This window comes from Bufo bufo, chromosome 2 (assembly GCF_905171765.1).
Source record: "Bufo bufo chromosome 2, aBufBuf1.1, whole genome shotgun sequence".
Lineage (NCBI taxonomy): Eukaryota > Metazoa > Chordata > Amphibia > Anura > Bufonidae > Bufo > Bufo bufo.
The window spans coordinates 176,634,485-176,653,303 of NC_053390.1; the positions used below are offsets into that span (position 1 = coordinate 176,634,485).

Below are 18,819 nucleotides of genomic sequence, written 5' to 3' on the forward strand. Positions count from 1 at the left end.
CAAGAGGCCTACAGCAACATTAAAGGAGCTGCAGGAATATCTGGCAAGTAATGGCTGTGTGGTACTTGTGATAACAATCTCCCATATTCTTCATATGTCTGGGCTATGGGGTAGAGTTGCAAGACAAAAGCCTTTTCTTATGAAGAAAAACATCCAAGCCAGGCTACATTTTGCAAAAACACATCTGAAGTCTCCCAAAAGCATGTGGGAAAAGGTGTTATGGTCTGATGAAACCAAAGTTTAACTTTTTGGCCATAATTCCAAAAGATATGTTTGGCGCAAAAACAACAGTGCACATCACCAAAAGAACACCATACCCACAGTGAAGCATGGTGGTGGCAGCATCATGCCAAGGGGCTGTTTTTCTTCAGCTGGAACTGGGGCCTCAGTTAAGCTAGAGGGAATTATGAACAGTTCCAAATACCAGTCAATATTGGCACAAAACCTTCAGGCTTCTGCTAGAAAGATGAACATAAAGAGGAACTTCATCTTTCTGCATGACAACGACCCAAAGCATACATCCAAATCAACAAAGGAATGGCTTCACCAGAAGAAGATTAAAGTTTTGGAATGGCCCAGCCAATGCCCAGACCTGAATCCGATTGAAAATCTGTGGGGTGATCTGAAGAGGGCTGTTCACAGGAGATGCCCTCGCAATCTGACAGATTTGGAGTATTTTTGCAAAGAAGAGTGGCCAAATCTTGCCAAGTCAAGAGACTGCTGCATGACTTGGGGCTCAGACTGCTTGGCTGATTTGCAAGGGGGTGAGGTGCAAGATAGATGCCCATGGCCTTGCAGGTGCCAACTCTGAGCTTTCAGCAGTGGACCTGGTGGGAGACCATGTGAAGGAACTGGAGGCACTGTCAGCCACCCAATCTACTAGCGCCTTTACTTGCTCTGGCCTCACCATTCGTAGAGCGGCATTCGGGCCTACTAAATAACACTAAAGGCTCTTTCGCCTACGCGCACCTGAGGAAGGTGTTTCATTTGAGCGTGTAGCTGACACAGATCGACCACGTCCTCTCCCTGCAACAAGAGCTGCACCAACACCAGCAGCACCACGCCCAGGGCCCCATCCCTTATTTGACGCTCTCCTCATTATTTGCGGTCACCTACTGAAGTAACAGACGTTTTTACTAAATTTAGTTCCCTGTCAGCAATGCAGAGCAGGGGGTTTTCAATGGCAAAAATGGGTTAATGTCACCCAACAATGTAACAGACAATTTTTTTTATTATTATTTCCCTGTCTGCTATGTAGAGCAGGGGTATAAAACGGCCAACAATGCAAATAGATCAACCCCTGAACTCAGACGGATTAACTATGTTATTGTCCCTGGCACATATGCAGGTGCAGGTGTACTTCACACAATAATTGTGTACCTGGCCTATGTTGGTGCAGGAACCCACCCTCCGAGACACTTGTGAATGACTGGCCTGATAACCGTGGAAATGTCCCCCCACAATCCTGCAGATGGATTTACTGTATTTATTTGCCTGGCTGTCAGATATGCAGATATGCAATGCAGGCCGAAAAGGTACTTTATGGGTTTTTTTCACCCACAATGTCCCAGTTGTTTTTACTGATTATAAGGTACTTTATGGAAAGAAAAATGATTTTTTTTTTTTCACCCACACTGAAAATTTTTTAATTGTCCCCCCAGAATCTAACAGATGGATTTACTGAATTGATTTCACTCACATATGCAGCACAGGGATACTTTACAGAAAAAAATGTGAATGTCACCCCCTGGGTCCCTGAACTCCCAGATGGATTGCGTATATTATTTCCCCTTTCCCTGACACATATGCAGTACAGGTGCACTTAAAAAATGGGTATATGTTGCCCACTGAACTAAAAGAACAGGATTAAATTATTGTCCCTGTCACATATGCAGTGCTGGTGCACTGCACTTGCACAAAATGGCTGCTGACGCCCACCTAACGAACAGACGGATAAAACTTATTTTTCTGTGTCACTGGGCTCAGGGCAGGGTACAAAAATGTTGCATTGCACCCACAAAAAAAAAAATCGCTGTAGATCGCGGAGTTAACAGCAAGTTCTGATATCAGATTCTTTCCTATTCTCTCCCTCACAGCACCAGCATCCTATCCCTACACTAGTAAGAGCTGAGTGACGTGCGGCGCTACGTGACTCCAGCTTATATAGAATTTAGGTCACATGCCATTAGTAGGCATGGCTGTGATGGCTTCTAAGGGCACACAAGTTGAACGCTTGTTGATTGGCTGCCTTTCAAAAAGCACCATTAAATGACCAAACTCAAACCCTAACTTTTACTGAAATGTTCGGGTCCGGGGTCAACCCTAAGCCAAACAGATTTTTATGCTTGTCTGTTTTTGTTTTTTCCTCCTTGTTTTCCAAGACCCATAACTTTTTTACTTTTATTTTTACATAGCCTTTTTTGTGGGACGAGTTGTATTTTTTAATAGCAAGCACTATTTAATTCACTATATTGTAGTGATAAATTTCTGCCATCGTTTTTCAGATTTTGTTTTAATGATGTTCACTATACAATGAAAATTACATTACAGGCTTAGGGCACTCGAATATATTTCCTTTCAGTGTCCGTTCCGTTCCGTTTTTTTTGCGGACCGTATAGTATAATAATAGAACATGTTTTATTATTGTCCGCATTACGGCAAGGATAATACTGTTCTATTAGGGGCCAGCAGTTCCGGTCAAAATACAGAATGCACACGGACGCCATTCGTATTTTTTGCGGATCCGTTCTTGCAGATTGCAAAATACATACGGTCATGTGCATGAGCCCTTAGTAAGTGTGTCAGTGCAATTTTGGTAATATTGGTAAAATTTTGTACGTTTTTATTTTAACTACTATAAAAACATTGAAAAAATAAAACATTTTCTTTGCATCACCATATTATGACACCCATAATGTTTGTCTGTAGAGCGGTGTGAGGGCTTGTTTTTTTGAAGAATGAGCTCTTTTTTTTTTTTTTATTGGTATCATGACTTTTTAATCACTTTTTTTTAATATAATTTTTTATTTTTTTGGGGAAGGCAAGGTAATCGAAAAATGGCAAATCGTACATTACATTTTTTTTTTACGTTGCAACGTTCACTGTGCAGGGAAAACTGTTTTATATTTTAACACTTCAGATGTTTTTAGGGCTTGATCATTTGTACCGTAGACTGCAGGAGAATTATGTTGCTGTCTATGAGATTTTAACAGGCTGCCTGTCAGGCCAAGCCACATGTATGGCTTTGCAGGCAGATCACTTTGACAGGTCTGGGAGACTACTCGTGGCCCCAGGCTGTCATAGCAACCAATCAGAGCCCTGTGATTTGTTCACATGATCCCCCTCCCTCTGTGTAACCTCTCGGATGCCACGTTCACTATTGACCTTGGCATCTGATGGGTGACATGACCAGGACCAGAGTTATCTCTGATCCTCGTCATCATTGCTGCGCATCAACTATTTAACACAGCCATCACCTGCTGTGTATAGAGTGGGATCAGTTGATCATCCCGCTCCATACACCTCTCACACCCACTGACATACTATTACATCAGGGTTCAAAAATGGATTAAAGGAGTTTTTCGGGAGTACAGTATTGATGACCTATCCAATACTTGATTGGTGGGAATTCAATTCCCGGAACCTCCAACGATCAGCTGTTTGAAGAGGCTGTGGCATTTCGGTGAGAACTGTGGCCACTTTACAATATACCAAGCACAGCACCATGCATTGTATAGTGGCTGTTCTTGGTACTGCAGCCCAAGCCCATTTACTTGAACGGAACTGATCTGCTCATAGGTCATGTAACCAATGAACATGAACATTACTGGCCTAGTAAGACGGGCAGTTGATAGGAGGGGGTGCAGGGGGTAAGACTCCCACCAATCAGATATTAATGATGTATCCTGGGGATAGGTCATCAGTATTGTACTGCTGGAAAAAAAACAACTTTAAATTGCACAGTTAACATGATGTAGATACAGTGTAAGGCCATACATTTACTTTTTCAGCTCTTATAAAAAATAAACTCTGTAGCAGTCAGTCTTTGCCCTAAAAAAGCTATAAAAATAGAATGCCTTTTTTCACGGTCTTGCACTTCCACATTCACACGTTTTGAAATGCTTCATTTTTCCAATAGACTTTCAGCAAACATCACAAAATGCTTGGCAAAAATGCCATAAAATTTGTGTGGACCTAGCTAAAAAGTTTGCTTTTAGTTTAAGTGTTCTTACATGGCAAGACCACTTACTGTTATCTCACATATATATTCTTATTATAGTTTTTACACTACATAGACAGTAATATACCGAAACGTGCGGATTGTTCCCGATTGGTATGCTATTACTTTGTGGAACGTTTCGCCGAATGGTTCACAAAATATCAGAGTTTTTGTGGCTAAATTGGTCCCATAGGAATGAATGGCGGAATATTCTCACTAGAGTGGGAGCTGACAAAAGCTAGATATCAAATCTTATATCAAAACGTTCATCTATCCCTGCTGCCACTAAAAATGTCCACGGCTAAGCCATAGTCCTGATAGTTTTCACAATATGACCATTTGTTTGCAACTCACACTGCCCATTGACATTCATTGAAACTCCACTCTAGCCACCTCAAATTTGAAGGGCAATTTCTAAACTGCAAAGAAAAAATGTGGGGGATTTGTTTTTTTGCATTTGTATATGTAATTTCTAAACTGCGACTGTGCCTTCATTTTTAATATTTCAGGGACATACTATGCATCAAAATGTAGGTCTGGGTCTTGTGATTCTCACAATATAAAGCTTCACTGTAGGATTTATAATTTTTTAACTACAACCGTTTGAAGATGGCAACCGCCAGTGAAGTGAGCAAGTTGGAGCAGTTTGTTTTTAACTGCTCTTCTCTGCTCTTGCTGTAGAGTGAGTTGCCATAGGAACCCAGGTGTGTGAGCAGCCAGCAGAGTGACAAAAGCTAGAGTGTGAGCTGAAAAATCAGGACATGATTTCTAAACTGCCACCACTCCCTCATTTTCAAGCCCACCTACACAAATCGGCTGCTAATGTTTTTATTAGGGATCGACCGATTATCGGTTTTGCCGATATTCAGGATTTTGACAGTTATCGGTATCTGCATCTATTTTGCCGATATTCCGATAACGTATGGGGAACACAGATAGCGCTGCTCTCAGCGCTCTGTGTTCCCTCAGCAGCACAGGGGAGAAGGAAGCAGTGTCTCCCTCCCCCCTGTGATGCTGCTGCCACTGCCGCCAGTGAAGAGACAGATGGGAAGAGGAGAGGAGGGGCTGTGGCCACTGCGCCACCAATGATGTTAACTTACTCATTCATTCAAATTGAGCAGGAGGCGGGAGCACTGCGCCACCAATGAATAATACTGGGGGGCTTGGGGGGGTGCACTGCGCCACCAATGAAGATAAATCTCTCATTTATTCATATACAGGAGGCGGGAGCTGGCTGCAGAATCACATAGCTGGCTCCCGACCTCTATGAGCGTTAGCTGCGATCCGCGGCACCTGAGGGGTTAACTACCGCGGATCGCAGCTACCGCTCATAGAGGTCGAGAGCCGGCTGTGTGATTCTGCAGCCAGCTCCCGCCTCCTGTATATGAATAAATGAGAGATTTATCTTTATTGGTGGCGCAGTGCGCCCCCCCAAGCCCCCAAATATTATTTGGTGGCGCAGTGCGCCCCCCAGTATTAATCATTGGTGGCGCAGTGCGCCCCCCACCCCCGTATTAAAAACATTGGTGGCACAGTGCGCCCCCCACCCCCCCCCCACCATTAATCATTGGTGGCAGTGGCCACAGGGTCCCCTCCTCCTCCTCCGATCGGAGCCCCAGCAGTGTAATCCTGGGGCTCCGATCGGTTACCATGGCAGCCAGGACGCTATTGAAGTCCTGGCTGCCATGGTCAGCTCCATGCTGCTGTGTGCACAAAGCACAGAGCAGCAGGGACAGTGTTAGATCCTATTCACCCTGATAGAGATCTATCAGGGTGAATAGGACAAGGGTTCTAGTCCCTAAGGTGGCTAAGAGTTAGGGTAAAAAAAATAGACAAAAAACACCACCAAAATATTAAGTATAAATGAAAAAGAAAGATTTACAAAAAAAAAAACAATACACATTAACAATAAACATATTCATTTTCAGCAGATTTGTGTAGGATTTTTATTTTATTTTTTTAAATGAAAATTCACAGAATATCGGTATAAATTATCGGCTATCGGCCTGAAAGTTCACAAATTATCGGTATCGGCCCTGAAAAATCAATATCGGTCGATCCCTAGTTTTTATAAATGTATGTTTTAATGTAACTGTGAAGCACTTTGGGCAACAACATTGCAATTAAATGTCCTATATAAATAAATAAAAGTTGAAATGCATTTCTCACTCTATCAAGCTTGCCATGTGCACTTTTTAAATTTGATCAATCAATTGGTTAGTCTAATGTTTACTATCTTTACTCACTCCACACAGTTACTCTGCCCACTCCATAAAGTTATTCTGCCCAGTCCAACCTTTCCACAGTTACTCCAGCCACTCCAACCACACAACAGTTACTCAAGCCACTCCATCCAGTTACTCCACCCAATCCAGTTGTAGACTACTGGTGGAGGCAAGAACACTTCACACAATTTCCCCAGAAATTTTCTAGTTTTTTTTTTATTTTTATTCTTATAGTTTTTGTTTGTATTTTTTCCACAGTTTGGAGTAATGGATGCTGATGGATTTATCAGTCTGTATCAGACCAACTGGAAATATAGTGCTGCTAGTGGAAGTCCTCCCAAGCCATACTTGGTAATTTATCAGCTTTTAATTTCCTCATAACTTGTATGTACTTATATATACATAGACTGTAAAGACATAGACTATGCAATACATAGACTGTAAAATACCTGTCCGTGGACAACCTATCAATATGTTTTTGATGTTTGGGAGGCAACTCACTGCGAGCACAAGGAGAGCATACAAACTCCATGCAGAAGATATCATTAAATGGATGTTAATCAATGACCACAGACCATATCTCTTTTCAGTGTTTTCCTTTGTATTAACAAAAACAGGATGCAATTTACAACTTTTTTTCTTTTTTCCATTGTCCAGACGTGGCAGTGCCATAACAAAACCGCCAATGACTTTGTTTTCATAAGTTCATCTTCTCTGATAGCAACAGCTGGGCAGTCAGGGGATAACAGGTAATTAAAGTTTTAGATTTATTTCTTTGTTTAATGTTTTATTGTTCACTTGTGATGTGCTATTAACCCTTTCACTACCATCGCCGAACATGTACGGCGATGGAGCGAAAGGCAAACATGGAGCCCGCTCACACATTATACTAATGAAACTTGACTATCCTTCTAAATCTCTCAAACCAAAGCTCCAGGACCTTGTTGCACGTGTTGTCCTTTTGATTATTATCCCTGGATGATAAATTTCATACAGTTTTATTTGCTTATATGTAGTTGTGTGTGGATGACAGGACAAGTACACATTGGTGTACTCTCCGATTGTATTACTATTAAAGCACTTCATTTTGTGCATCAATGATGGAAGCCGAGCACATCGCTTCTTTGGCAGTCCCTTAGAGTTGATTGGAGAAGCGGCTCCATTCACTGCAGGGACTCTGGCACCTTATTCTTTTGATTGGTGGCAGTCCGAGCAGTTGGATTCTTAAGTGGTCAGATAGTGTATTGTTTCAGAAGGTGGCTGTACATAAGCAAAAATGGTAAAACCACTCAAGTGCGAGGAGGGTAAAACTAAATCCAAAAAGTCCCATCATGATACATTGTGAACCCAGCCTAAAAATGCCTGTTATTTTCAAAATTAAACCCTTTTTTTTTTTTCTTAGTTATGTAAGATTTTATTTTTTATCTCTCCAGAAATATCTGTTTGTGGGATACACTTGTTACACCGGCAAAAAGTTTAGTTCATGGTAAGTATAACTTTTTCACTCTTCACATTTTTATGCTTGGTGGTTTATATACATTGTCTAGTATTGTTTGGAATATATTGCTAGACAAGACCAGACCCAGATCCATACTATTGTCTTCAAGGATATTTGTCATCAAAAGCAAATGATAGTATGCTATCTGTTGTCCAGTTGATTTGACTGGGAGAAATCCTGGCAGGCTGGTCTGGTGAAAGCGGAGAGACGTTGCCCCCTGCCAATGCCTGGCTTATTCATATCTACCAGCAGCTTGAGCCATCCCAGTCTGCTTCTGATGCCAGTAAGTGACTATACCTACTATGTCTCCAGAGGCTAACAAACACTACCTATCCCTCTGCAGCTTGCTTCTGCTCTCCAACAGATTTCACTACTGATTTCACCACCTATTTTCACTACTGGAGTACATGGAGGACCATGCCCTGCAACAGCTCGTGGAGTCTTCAGTTTGTGGCCGAGCAGGAGCCCGCTTCAGAGGGTTAGGGGAATCGACTGGAACCGAAGATCAGTACAGTCACTTAAAATGATTGGCAGCAGTACTAAGCTACAAGGGGTGGATGGAGATGCTTGACACATGCAAATGTCAAAGCTAGATTCAGCTACAGTATGAGGAATTTGCTCAGGAGAACCTGTGTGAAATAGTGGGTCACAGACAGGAGAGCAGTGTTGAGATGTCTACAAGTTTACTAGCCTGCATTATCTAAATTTGGGATGGGATAGGAGCAGATGTACTAAAATTGGAGGTTGTTATTAAGGGGCACTACAATGTCATAGCATCCCCCTGCAGCATGTACTGTATCTAGGTTTACTGCATTTCACTCTTGCTTATGCATTTTGCTTTGGTAATGAATACCTCTGTGCTTCCCCATCATAATCTGCACCCTTACAAACACTTCTGTGCATAGACTGATTTTTACATGTCTTGACATTTATGGGTGTTCTATGTTATATTACTGATTAGGTTAGCCATGTATCAAGATTAACGGGGTTCTACAGTGATCTCTATCTGGTGCCAATTTGGACCCAGCCACAGTGTGAGGCCACTTTTCAGATTTATTTTTCCAGGGCCACGTTAAGTTCCCAGGTTGCCCCGGTCAGTGGAACTTGTCAAGTTTACTTCATCCTTTGATAAATTTCTTAACATAAAAGACAGAGCTAAATACTGCACTCAATGTGCGTTTATAAAAGTACAGCATCTTCCTGTGGTGTGTGTTTGTGTATAATACATACGTATCTGCACTTGAGAAAGGCCTAAGATGGCTGGCTGAACCTTGGACTCGTGGTGCTGCCCTTTTTGTAGGTTAGGCTACTTTCACACTAGCGGTTTTTGCGGGTCCGTCAAAACGCTTCAGTCATCAACGGATCCGGTTGTATTATGTCTTTTATATAACCATGACGGATCAGTCATGAACACCATTGAAAGTCAAAGGGGGACGGGTCTGTTTTCTATTGTGTCAGAGAAAATTGATCCGTCCCCATTGACTTGCATTGTGTGTCAGGACGGATCCATCTTCCTCTGCACCACATCGCGGACAGAAAATTGCTGCTTACAGCGTTTTTCTGTCCGCGATGGGGACGCAGGCAAACAGAGCGGAATGCATTTTGGTGCATTCCATTTCATTCTGTTCAGTTTTGTCCCCATTGACAAATCTCAATAGCGGAATTGAAACCGCTAGTGTGAAAGTAGCTTTATATGGTACTATGTGGTACCAAAATGTTTTGCCATTTGCTTACAGAGGTTGACACTGGTCCTGCTCCCAGCACCCCCAGCTAACTGCTGGGAAACCTGCAGGCAGCCAGGCATTTTCCGAGCAGTGGCTACTGCAGGGAAATTTAGTATTACCTGGTGTCCATTTAGATGGCCATCGCCAACAGAAAGAGAGCAGAAGGTAGGAAAGAGCAGCTACACAGTCCCTCTGGCTGTCTCCTCTCCAACTCCAATTGGGAAAGTTGGTTAACGACAACATTGTGGATGCACTGCATTTAGGGGAATTAACGCCTGCTCCCTGCATGGTGCACATGATAAATTTAGTGGTGCAATGCTTTTATAAAAAGCATAGTGTCCTGGAAAAATATGCAGGAGACTGTCCGCATTTCAGCCTCTTATGTGGCAAGGAATTCCCCCTCCTGGACTTTAAGCAACAGAACAGCCTGCCTTTTTAACGCTTGATCTGCGACCTTCCACTCACTGGAAGTCCACCCTTCATTTTCTGGATTGTCTGTACGAGCAGAGTAAAGTGGTGAATGATTTCATCATGCACCAGACCACCTTGTATAAGTTATTTTGAGGTCAAGCAGTGGCAGCTCATCAGAGACTTGTGTCACATACTCAGTCCCTATGAAGAGGCCACCAGATTTATCAGTAGGAATAACTGCGGCATCAACTTTGGCATCCCCTTGATATTTATTTTGGAGCACACGCTGATACAACAAGGCAACAAGGGATGGTGGAAAAGAACAGCTTTACACATTTTGCTGGCTACCCTTTAGCTGTTGGGGACTCACATGGACAAAGTCCCATGGAGAAGAGAGGAGAAGTCGGTGGTGGAGGAGCATGAGGTTGATGATGGCGATGACATTAGCCTCAGGCATGCTAGTGAGCATGGCATGCTGTTTGCTTGCTTCCTTTTTTGTACTGACAACCGTATCATTGGCATCAAGCAAAATAGATAGCCATGCTTTTAGACCCTTGTTGTTAAAACAAAATGGGCGAATGTTTTCCTGTTGAAAAGGGAGGCAAAATTACATTATTACCAGGAAACCCTATGTTTGCAGCTTGCAGCAGTTTTCAGCGAGCAGGCATCTGCCGCTCACGTGTCTGACTAGGAGTCTCCTCTCCACCCCCCACCTATTCGTTCATCTCCCGCCGTCACTGCTACCACAAGTAGTGGAAGCCACAGCAGCAGCAGTTTTTTGATGTGCTACGTCAGACTGACTCAAATTGGCAAACGGAAATGTACCGCCTTAGCAATCAGATTAGTTCTACCTGGACTGTGGCCGTTCTATAGTGCATACCATGTTCCCAGACCCCCATGGTCTTTTTGGCAGGAAGACTGAAACAGTGGTCAGAACTGGTCCCGTTTGCTATCTCTGTACTGTTTTGTCCATCCTCCAGTGTCCTCTCAGAGAGTTCTCAGGGTTTCAGTGCGGCATTTGGCGTAGTCACACCCAAACAAAGTTGGCCTCTGCCAGTGTACAAAATTAATCAGACATGGATCCATGAGGATTTTCACACCTCCAGCTGATGCTGACTAATAGATCTGCCATAGCTGACAGTCACTATTTATACATTTTTAATGCCCCTACTGCCACTAACACTACCCCTACACAGCCACCACTACTACTCTACTACCCCAACAAAGTTGTACACACATCTACTGCCTTGTCGGTTTACATGCTGTGTTGCTATTGCTGCCACTATTACCCCACAAAACCCTTTTCACATTCATATTGTACTGCTGCAGCTCAAATAAAAGGGATAATTTTTTTCAGGCTTGTTCAGAACAAGCCACGGTCTCTTCTGATCAACTTTGTGTGTGTGTGTGTGTGTATATAAATACAGGCAGGTTACCTGCCTCCATTAAGGCATCATTTTTGGGCACTTGTGCAGAACAAGCCACGATTTCCTATGACCTTAACATGCATTTGGATGCTTGTACCCAACAAGCCACTGTTTATTTCCCCCCCAATAAGGGTCCATTTCTTGAACACTTTTTAATATTAAAAAGCAAATACAATGGCGCAGTGTGTTTTTAAACCAGCTGTTTAACACCGTCAACCATGCATTTACCCATAGCTATATATGTTAGTATAACTGACATTTGCTTTTGTCTTAACAAGCTTAAAAGGGAGCAACAGTTTGTAAAAAATTAAAAAAAAGGCCGACAAGATGCAAAACAAGGAGATCTCAGAGAGTCATATACCAATTTTCAGGCCAATTTGAGCACTTTTGATTTGTGTACTTACCAGGAAAGATTAAAGGACCTTAACATGTATAGCTTGGAAGAAAGACGAGACAGAGGGGATATGATAGAAACTTTTAAATACATAAAGGGAATCAACAAGGTAAAAGAGGAAAGAATATTTAAAAGAAGAAAAACTGCTACAAGAGGACATAGTTTTAAATTAGAGGGGCAAAGGTTTAAAAGTAATATCAGGAAGTATTACTTTACTGGGAGAGTAGTGGATGCATGGAATAGCCTTCCTGCAGAAGTGGTAGCTGCAAATACAGTGAAGGGGTTTAAGCATGCATGGGATAGGCATAAGGCCATCCTTCATATAAGATAGGGCCAGGGGCTAGCCATAGTATTCAGTATATTGGGCAGACTAGATGGGCCAAATGGTTCTTATCTGCCGACACATTCTATGTTTCTATGTGTAGAATTGATTTGGCCACAAATCAATTTTATATTTTATTTGAAATTTTGCTGACTTGGACATGAAATTAATTTCTCTAATATGGATTATGCATTTTACTAATGCTATTTTCACTATATAAATAAATGAGGTACTTAGCAAATATACAGTATTTGATCAAAATAATTTGTGCCCAGTCACCAGGATAAAGTGACCTTATTAGCTAGGATTGTATTACTGACGCACCTCTTTCTGCCAATTAGGCCTTGAAATCAGGAAAAGTAATATATACTGCTGTAACTAAAAACAATCTTGGGAAGATTTGCAGTCTGCCACATCCCCACATGCATATATGGCTTTAGGTTATCTTAAAAACTCCTGGCATTATTATATGACGCCCTTAGCTACTATAGGGACATGTTTTCCTGACTTATACATCTTAATAATAAACCAAAGTATCAATAAATAATTGTAATTTTAATCTGTTTTATTAACTATAATAAATTTATTTTCAGCTTTCACCTGCCATGATAGTGGAGCAACTGTTATAGCTTATGCACCAAAAAATCAGCTTTTAATATCTGGTGGAAGGAAGGGTGTCATTTGCTTATTTGATTTGCGGCAGAGACAACAGCGGCATGCTTTCCAGAGTCACGATTCTGCAGTCAAGGCCACTGCTATTGACCCAACAGAAGAATATTTTGTCACAGGATCTGCAGAGGGTAACATCAAGGTATGAATTTTATATACAAACCATTTCATACATCACACTTAGAGATGAGTGAATTTCTCAATAATTCGATTTGGCCCTTTTGCCGAATTTTCCGAAAAGATTTGGTTCGATCCAAATTTATTCGTGGCGAATCGCGTTAGAAAGCAGCTATTTCCGGGCTGCAGAGAGCCTGTATAGTGGTGTAGAACACTGTGCCTTGCAGTTACGCGCATAGGAAGTCTGCTGTGGTAGTGAAGTGACAGCAGCATGAGGAGACCACAGAGTGGCACAATGACAGAGTGTGGAGGTGGCAGCAGCATGCGGAGGCCACAGACTGGCAAGGTGACATAGTGTGAAAGTGGCAGCATGAGGAGACCACAGAGTGGCCTAGAGACAGAGTAGTGAGTTTGCCGCAGCATGAGGAGACCACAGAGTGGGAAGGTGACCACAGAGTAGGAAATTAATACACCCCAAAAAAAGGCTGTAACTTTGTCACTTCACCTCACAATGGCCAACAAGCCTTTTTTTTCCCACTAATACACTACAAAAAAGGCTTTAGAACATATAACTGCACCGCTGAACGGCTAATAACATGTACAAATATTTCCTAGTAATACATCCTGTTAATGGCTGTATCACATAGCACTTCAATAACAAGAACGGTTTGCCGGAATTACAGAGGTATCATCTATTGCAAACCTGATAACAGCAGTATAATGGCAATTTGGATCCCCAGTCAATGCAGCAAGGTGTAATAGGATTGTTCCGATTACCCAGGCTGTAAACTGCCCTACTGAACCCTGTTCTCCTTTTATAGTGTGGAATAATTCCCTATCCTTTCCCTACACTTCTAATGATCTTTCTCTGAACTTATAGTCAGCCCAAAAAAAGTTTTAACCCCTTAAGGACCTGGCCATTTTTTGCAAATCTGACCAGTGTCACTTTATATGGCAATAACTTTGGAACGTTTTTAGTTATCCAAGCCATTCTGAGATTGTTTTCTCGTCACACATTGTACTTCATGACCGTGGTAAATTTGAGTCAAATATTTTTTTTTTTATTTATAAACAAAAAAAACTAATTTGCCAAAAATGTTGAAAAATTCATAATTTTCAAAATTTCGATTTCTCGGCTTTTAAAACAGATAGTAATACCTCCTAAAATAGTTTACTTTACATTTCCCATATGTCTACTTCATGTTTGGATCATTTTGTAAATTACATTCACTGGTCACACAGCTCCCCAAACATAGCACTAAGGAAGGGCTATGGATGTGTGAGGAGTACTGAAGGGATTAAGGCTACATTCACACGTCCGTAGTGTGTTGCGGACCCGCAAATTGCGGATCCGCAACACACCCGCCCGGCACCCCTATAGAAATGCCTATTCTTGTCCGCAGCTGCGGACAAGAATAGGACATGTTCTATCTTTTTTGCGGAGCTGCTGACCGGAAGATCGGGGCCGCGCTCCATAAATGCGGATAGCACACTGTGTGCTGTCCGCATGCATTCCGTCCCCATAGAGAATGAATAGGTCTGCACCCGTTCCGCACCCATTTGCGGTCGTGTGAATGGAGCGTAACTCTGCAGCTGAGGAGGAGAGGCAGGCTAATCCACAGCTTTGATCTCCTCAGCACTAGAGAAGGAGAATTACAAGTAGCTCAGTTCTTATCAACTGTGTGTTTACTCACAGTGACCGTTTTACTGCAGGACGAAATTGTTCGTCCTAGTGCGTTAAGTACCTGCAAGTTAGGACGCGCATTCTCGTCCAAGGTCCTGAACGTGTTAAAGTCTTTCCTATCACTGTCCCTAGCGCCTGCTGACTTCTCTCCCTGCACGAAGTACACTGGAAAATGGCTGAGGCTATTTACAGGGCTGGCTGGCTGCTGATTGGCTGCATGCATGGCATTGTGGGTGATACCTCGTTCCCAGAGTAATTTGCTCCATGTCCTAATATGTGCAGCAACCACGTGCAATTCGTTACCACGACGCGTGAGGAAATTCGGATTTCGTGAGAATCGAATTTTTCCTCAAATTTGGATCGAATTCCACTTCGTAAGCTTCAATTTGCTCATCTCTAATCACAATGTTTTAAGAAGACCTTTAAAAGTATATGTTAACTATAAACACCAACGTTTAGTTGGGTATCATATACATCAGTTGTGCTCATCTCGTACTGATCTTCGCTTACAGCTTTTATTATAGTCATCCCTCATTAAATAGCTGCATTCTGTAGACTTTAGAGCTAAAATCTGCCAGCAACTCTTCCAGGATGCCTTGCTGGCTCAGTGACTGCACCAGACTTGCTCTTGTGGGGTTGTCCAGCCTGTAACTTTTAGAATTGTTTAAAATACTGTAAAAAAAAATAAAGTTACGAAAAGTCATATGTGCTTCACTTAAAGTTTTCATGTAGACATATTATGGCTCATGTACATGTGGTATATTTGGTGACGAATATGAGAATGGAAATTCCTTTCTTAAAGAGGTTATCCCATGACTAATGTAAAAAATTAGTCATTCCTCATATAGTACATGACAGCCTCTTTCTAACAAACCAACCAGCTCTGTACCTCACATGGATCCAGGGATCTCCACATTCATTGTTCTGCTAGATTTTTATTAAGCTGACAGCTCAAGGGGTGTGTCCATGCTCTCCCTATCACAACTCAGGGGGCGTGTCCATGCTCTCCCTATTACAACTCAGGGGGCGTGTCCATGCTCTCCCTATTACAACTCGGGAGGCAAATGAAGGATGAAACTGAGCATGTGTGGCCTTCTGAGTGAGCAGGACAAAGAAATAAGAAAAAACAAACAGCAGGTGGCGCTGTACATATACATTGTATTGAATAACTCAGCGGCTATGCAACATTTTTAATTACATGCAATTACAAAAGTATTCAGATCCAGGTGCTGGTTTGTAAACTGCAGAATATTTTTCGTAGGGCAACCTCGTGTGTGGTAAATACGCAATGAGCCATATTTTCATTTACAGGAAGTATCAGCAATTAATAATGGTCTATTCAAATATAGAAAGGACTAAGAAGAGGTTGCTGCAGTACCCTAGATAGGCATCAGTGTGACATACATGGAATAAAAAAAAGGCTATGCTTCTTCTGTTGTAGGTCTGGAGCCTGAGTACTTTTGGTCTGATGCACACTTTCCTCAATGAACATGCGCGTCAATCCATCTTCAGAAATATCGGAACAGGCGTGATGCAGATAGAAACTGGGCCGGCTAATCACATTTTTTCTTGTGGTGCAGATGGAACAGTCAAAATGAGACTATTACCTGACAGGTTTAGTACAGTTAACGACCTTCTGAAAAGTGAAGTCAAATTTATTCTCTGAACTCTTTCCTTTGTCATTTAACCCTGTGGACTCTTTCAACTCATTGTCCTGCACTAGCACTGAAAGTGGATACCAGTGTCATGTAGTAGGTAAGAGTAGTGGCCGGCAGATGAAATGTGCAATGCTTTAAAGATGTGCCACTGTGATGCTTTGAGCAGTTTATATTTATTTTTGTGATTTTTATTTTATTTTTTTCCTGTTTTTGCCCTTCACGCACTGATGCCTTAAATGATTAACACAATTGTTCATCAATTGAATGCTATGTTGCCTAAAATAGGAAAGTGGATAAATATGTAAATTAAGATATATATGTATACTTATATATTCCTACATACTTGTGCTGCTGAAGATGTTTGTTTTTTTTTTCTTCTAAAAATTTTTTTTTACATGTGTTTAAAATCAGCACAATCGGAGAATATTTTATTAGTTGTGTATAACCTTTAAACCTTACGATTTAATTATAGTTATATATACAGAAATTAATATAAATTATATTTTAGGGCAGTTAAGGATCATTGTAGGATATACAATTAGGTATAAATGTACCTATGTGAAAAAAGGAAACAGTCTCCAAGTATAAAACTCCACAAATAAAATAAAAAAATAAAAACTGTTATTTGTTTTTGGCCTATGTTTAGTATAATGATCTTTAAAAGCACTTAAACTGTATTACAGTACTACAGCTTTACAGCAAAGTTTTGTATATTTGTCAGAATTATAAAAAGGTGTAAATTCATATTTTTCTTTCTTTCGCCAAAGCGTAGGCTTATGACTTAAACCTAACTCCACTGAAATCTTAAAAACGTAGTAGTAACCACCAATTTCCCAGGTTACACTCCACAGGTTACCAGAAGCTGAGCTATATGGAGGAGCTCTGGTGGAGACCTTGGGCAGAAAGCACATATGCCGTTTGGTAGTTTTTATTTTCTTTTATTTTCAGGAGTGGATACGAAAGAGAGGTTTATTAGACCTGCTTCTTCTCTTTGCATCCACTATATATTTCAAGTCTTAATTTTTGTAGCTATGCTTTGCTGCCCTGTGTAGACCTTTTACATGGACTGAGCAAGGGTTATTGTACTTTACTGAACAAAATACATTTTCTGCAGGCAAAACCGTGAAACCTGCATACTCTAGTGTCATTTGTAATCGTTGCATTCCCTCCATGTTACCAGGGTTAGCTAAAGCGTGAGGATGCCGGAACAATAACTACTCACATCCTTAAGATCCTCGATCCCAGAGATTGTGTGTGTGTGGTGGCTGATGGGGTAGGATTTGAAGTGAACTGCAGTCAAACTGCATTTTCATACTTAAAGTGGAGTTTTAAAGAAGTTTGACCAAAAAAAAAAAACTTCAAGAGCACAAACAGCCTAAACTTTTTTTTCTTTTTCCTAAAGGCTATAAAAAAAACTTGCCAACCTGATTTTTTTTATTGTCCCAATGAATAAAAAAAAAAAAACAGCTCTGCAATAGGTCTTCAGTTTTGTTTGTACAGCTCCCGTTTAGATTATTCATTTCCATCGTAACAGACATCAGATTCTTTGTAGTGTAAGGGCTTACTGCCGGTGGTTCCCATCTGTGTGCTGTTTATCTTCTCCATGGACAGTACATAGAGCCACTTCATTTTATGGGGGCAATTTATCATTCCCCCCCCCCCCTCCCCCCATGCCAGTTCTCTGGCATAACATAACCTGCATACTTTGTTTGTGCATTTTTAAACAGTGTTGTGCCTATATCTAGGTTCAAGTAGCATTTCTATGCCACCCTTGCCACCTTCCCACAAAGTGGACATGATGAGGACAGAGCCAGTGGTCCTGGCAAAAACCTTCTTTTAGGCCAGCTTTCTGGCCTAAAAGAAGACGGTCATTTTCAACAGGTCTGAACTTCTGTAGATTTAGTCTAGGTGCACAGACTGCCAGAGGACACACCTAATTGTGCCTTGTCATAAATTGGGTGCATCCTCCCAACAGTGCAAGAGATATGATGGATAATGTAAGTATCCAGCTCACCCTTGTTTGATAATGATGCACGTGTTTCACCCCGGATGCACGGAAAGAAAGGTAAGACCTGGGTAATATCGGCAAAGAAGGCTTTTCCAGCACTGCTTTCTTGAGTGACATTTTCTTTATTTTCAGTGATACAAAGATGGCAATAAAACTTCACAGATGCTGGTTCAATCTACGCGTTTCAAACAGGTAAGTTCTTATTCATGTAGCAAGGAAAAGAGCAGGCACACCACCTTCTGGAAAATAATGTAAAATAATGTATTTGACAATTTATTCAGGCTATAATGCTCTTTGCATGATTTAAAACTCAATAATACAGGATATCCCATAATAAAGTGTAAACAATAAAAATCACTCAATAAAATTCACTGTGTGACAATTCAAAGGGTGTTCAGAGGTCTGGCGCCCTCATAATATACGGACTCCAATGTATACAATCTCCTGAAACGTGCCACAACTG

General features: G+C 41.4%; 1 protein-coding gene across 2 annotated transcripts in view; it reads left to right on the forward strand.

The window, feature by feature from the left end:
* DMXL1 (Dmx like 1) overlaps window positions 1-17,737 on the forward strand; it is a 162,070-nt gene extending 144,333 nt beyond the window's left edge. For both annotated transcript variants that reach the window (XM_040421671.1, XM_040421670.1), the window contains exons 40-44: window positions 6,703-6,795; window positions 7,102-7,193; window positions 7,878-7,930; window positions 12,814-13,031; window positions 16,132-17,737. In XM_040421671.1, coding sequence (XP_040277605.1) covers window positions 6,703-6,795; window positions 7,102-7,193; window positions 7,878-7,930; window positions 12,814-13,031; window positions 16,132-16,356 — 681 coding nt within the window. In that variant the 3' untranslated portion in view covers window positions 16,357-17,737. The remainder of the gene's footprint in view (window positions 1-6,702; window positions 6,796-7,101; window positions 7,194-7,877; window positions 7,931-12,813; window positions 13,032-16,131) is intronic.
* The last annotated feature ends 1,082 nt before the right edge of the window (window positions 17,738-18,819 follow it).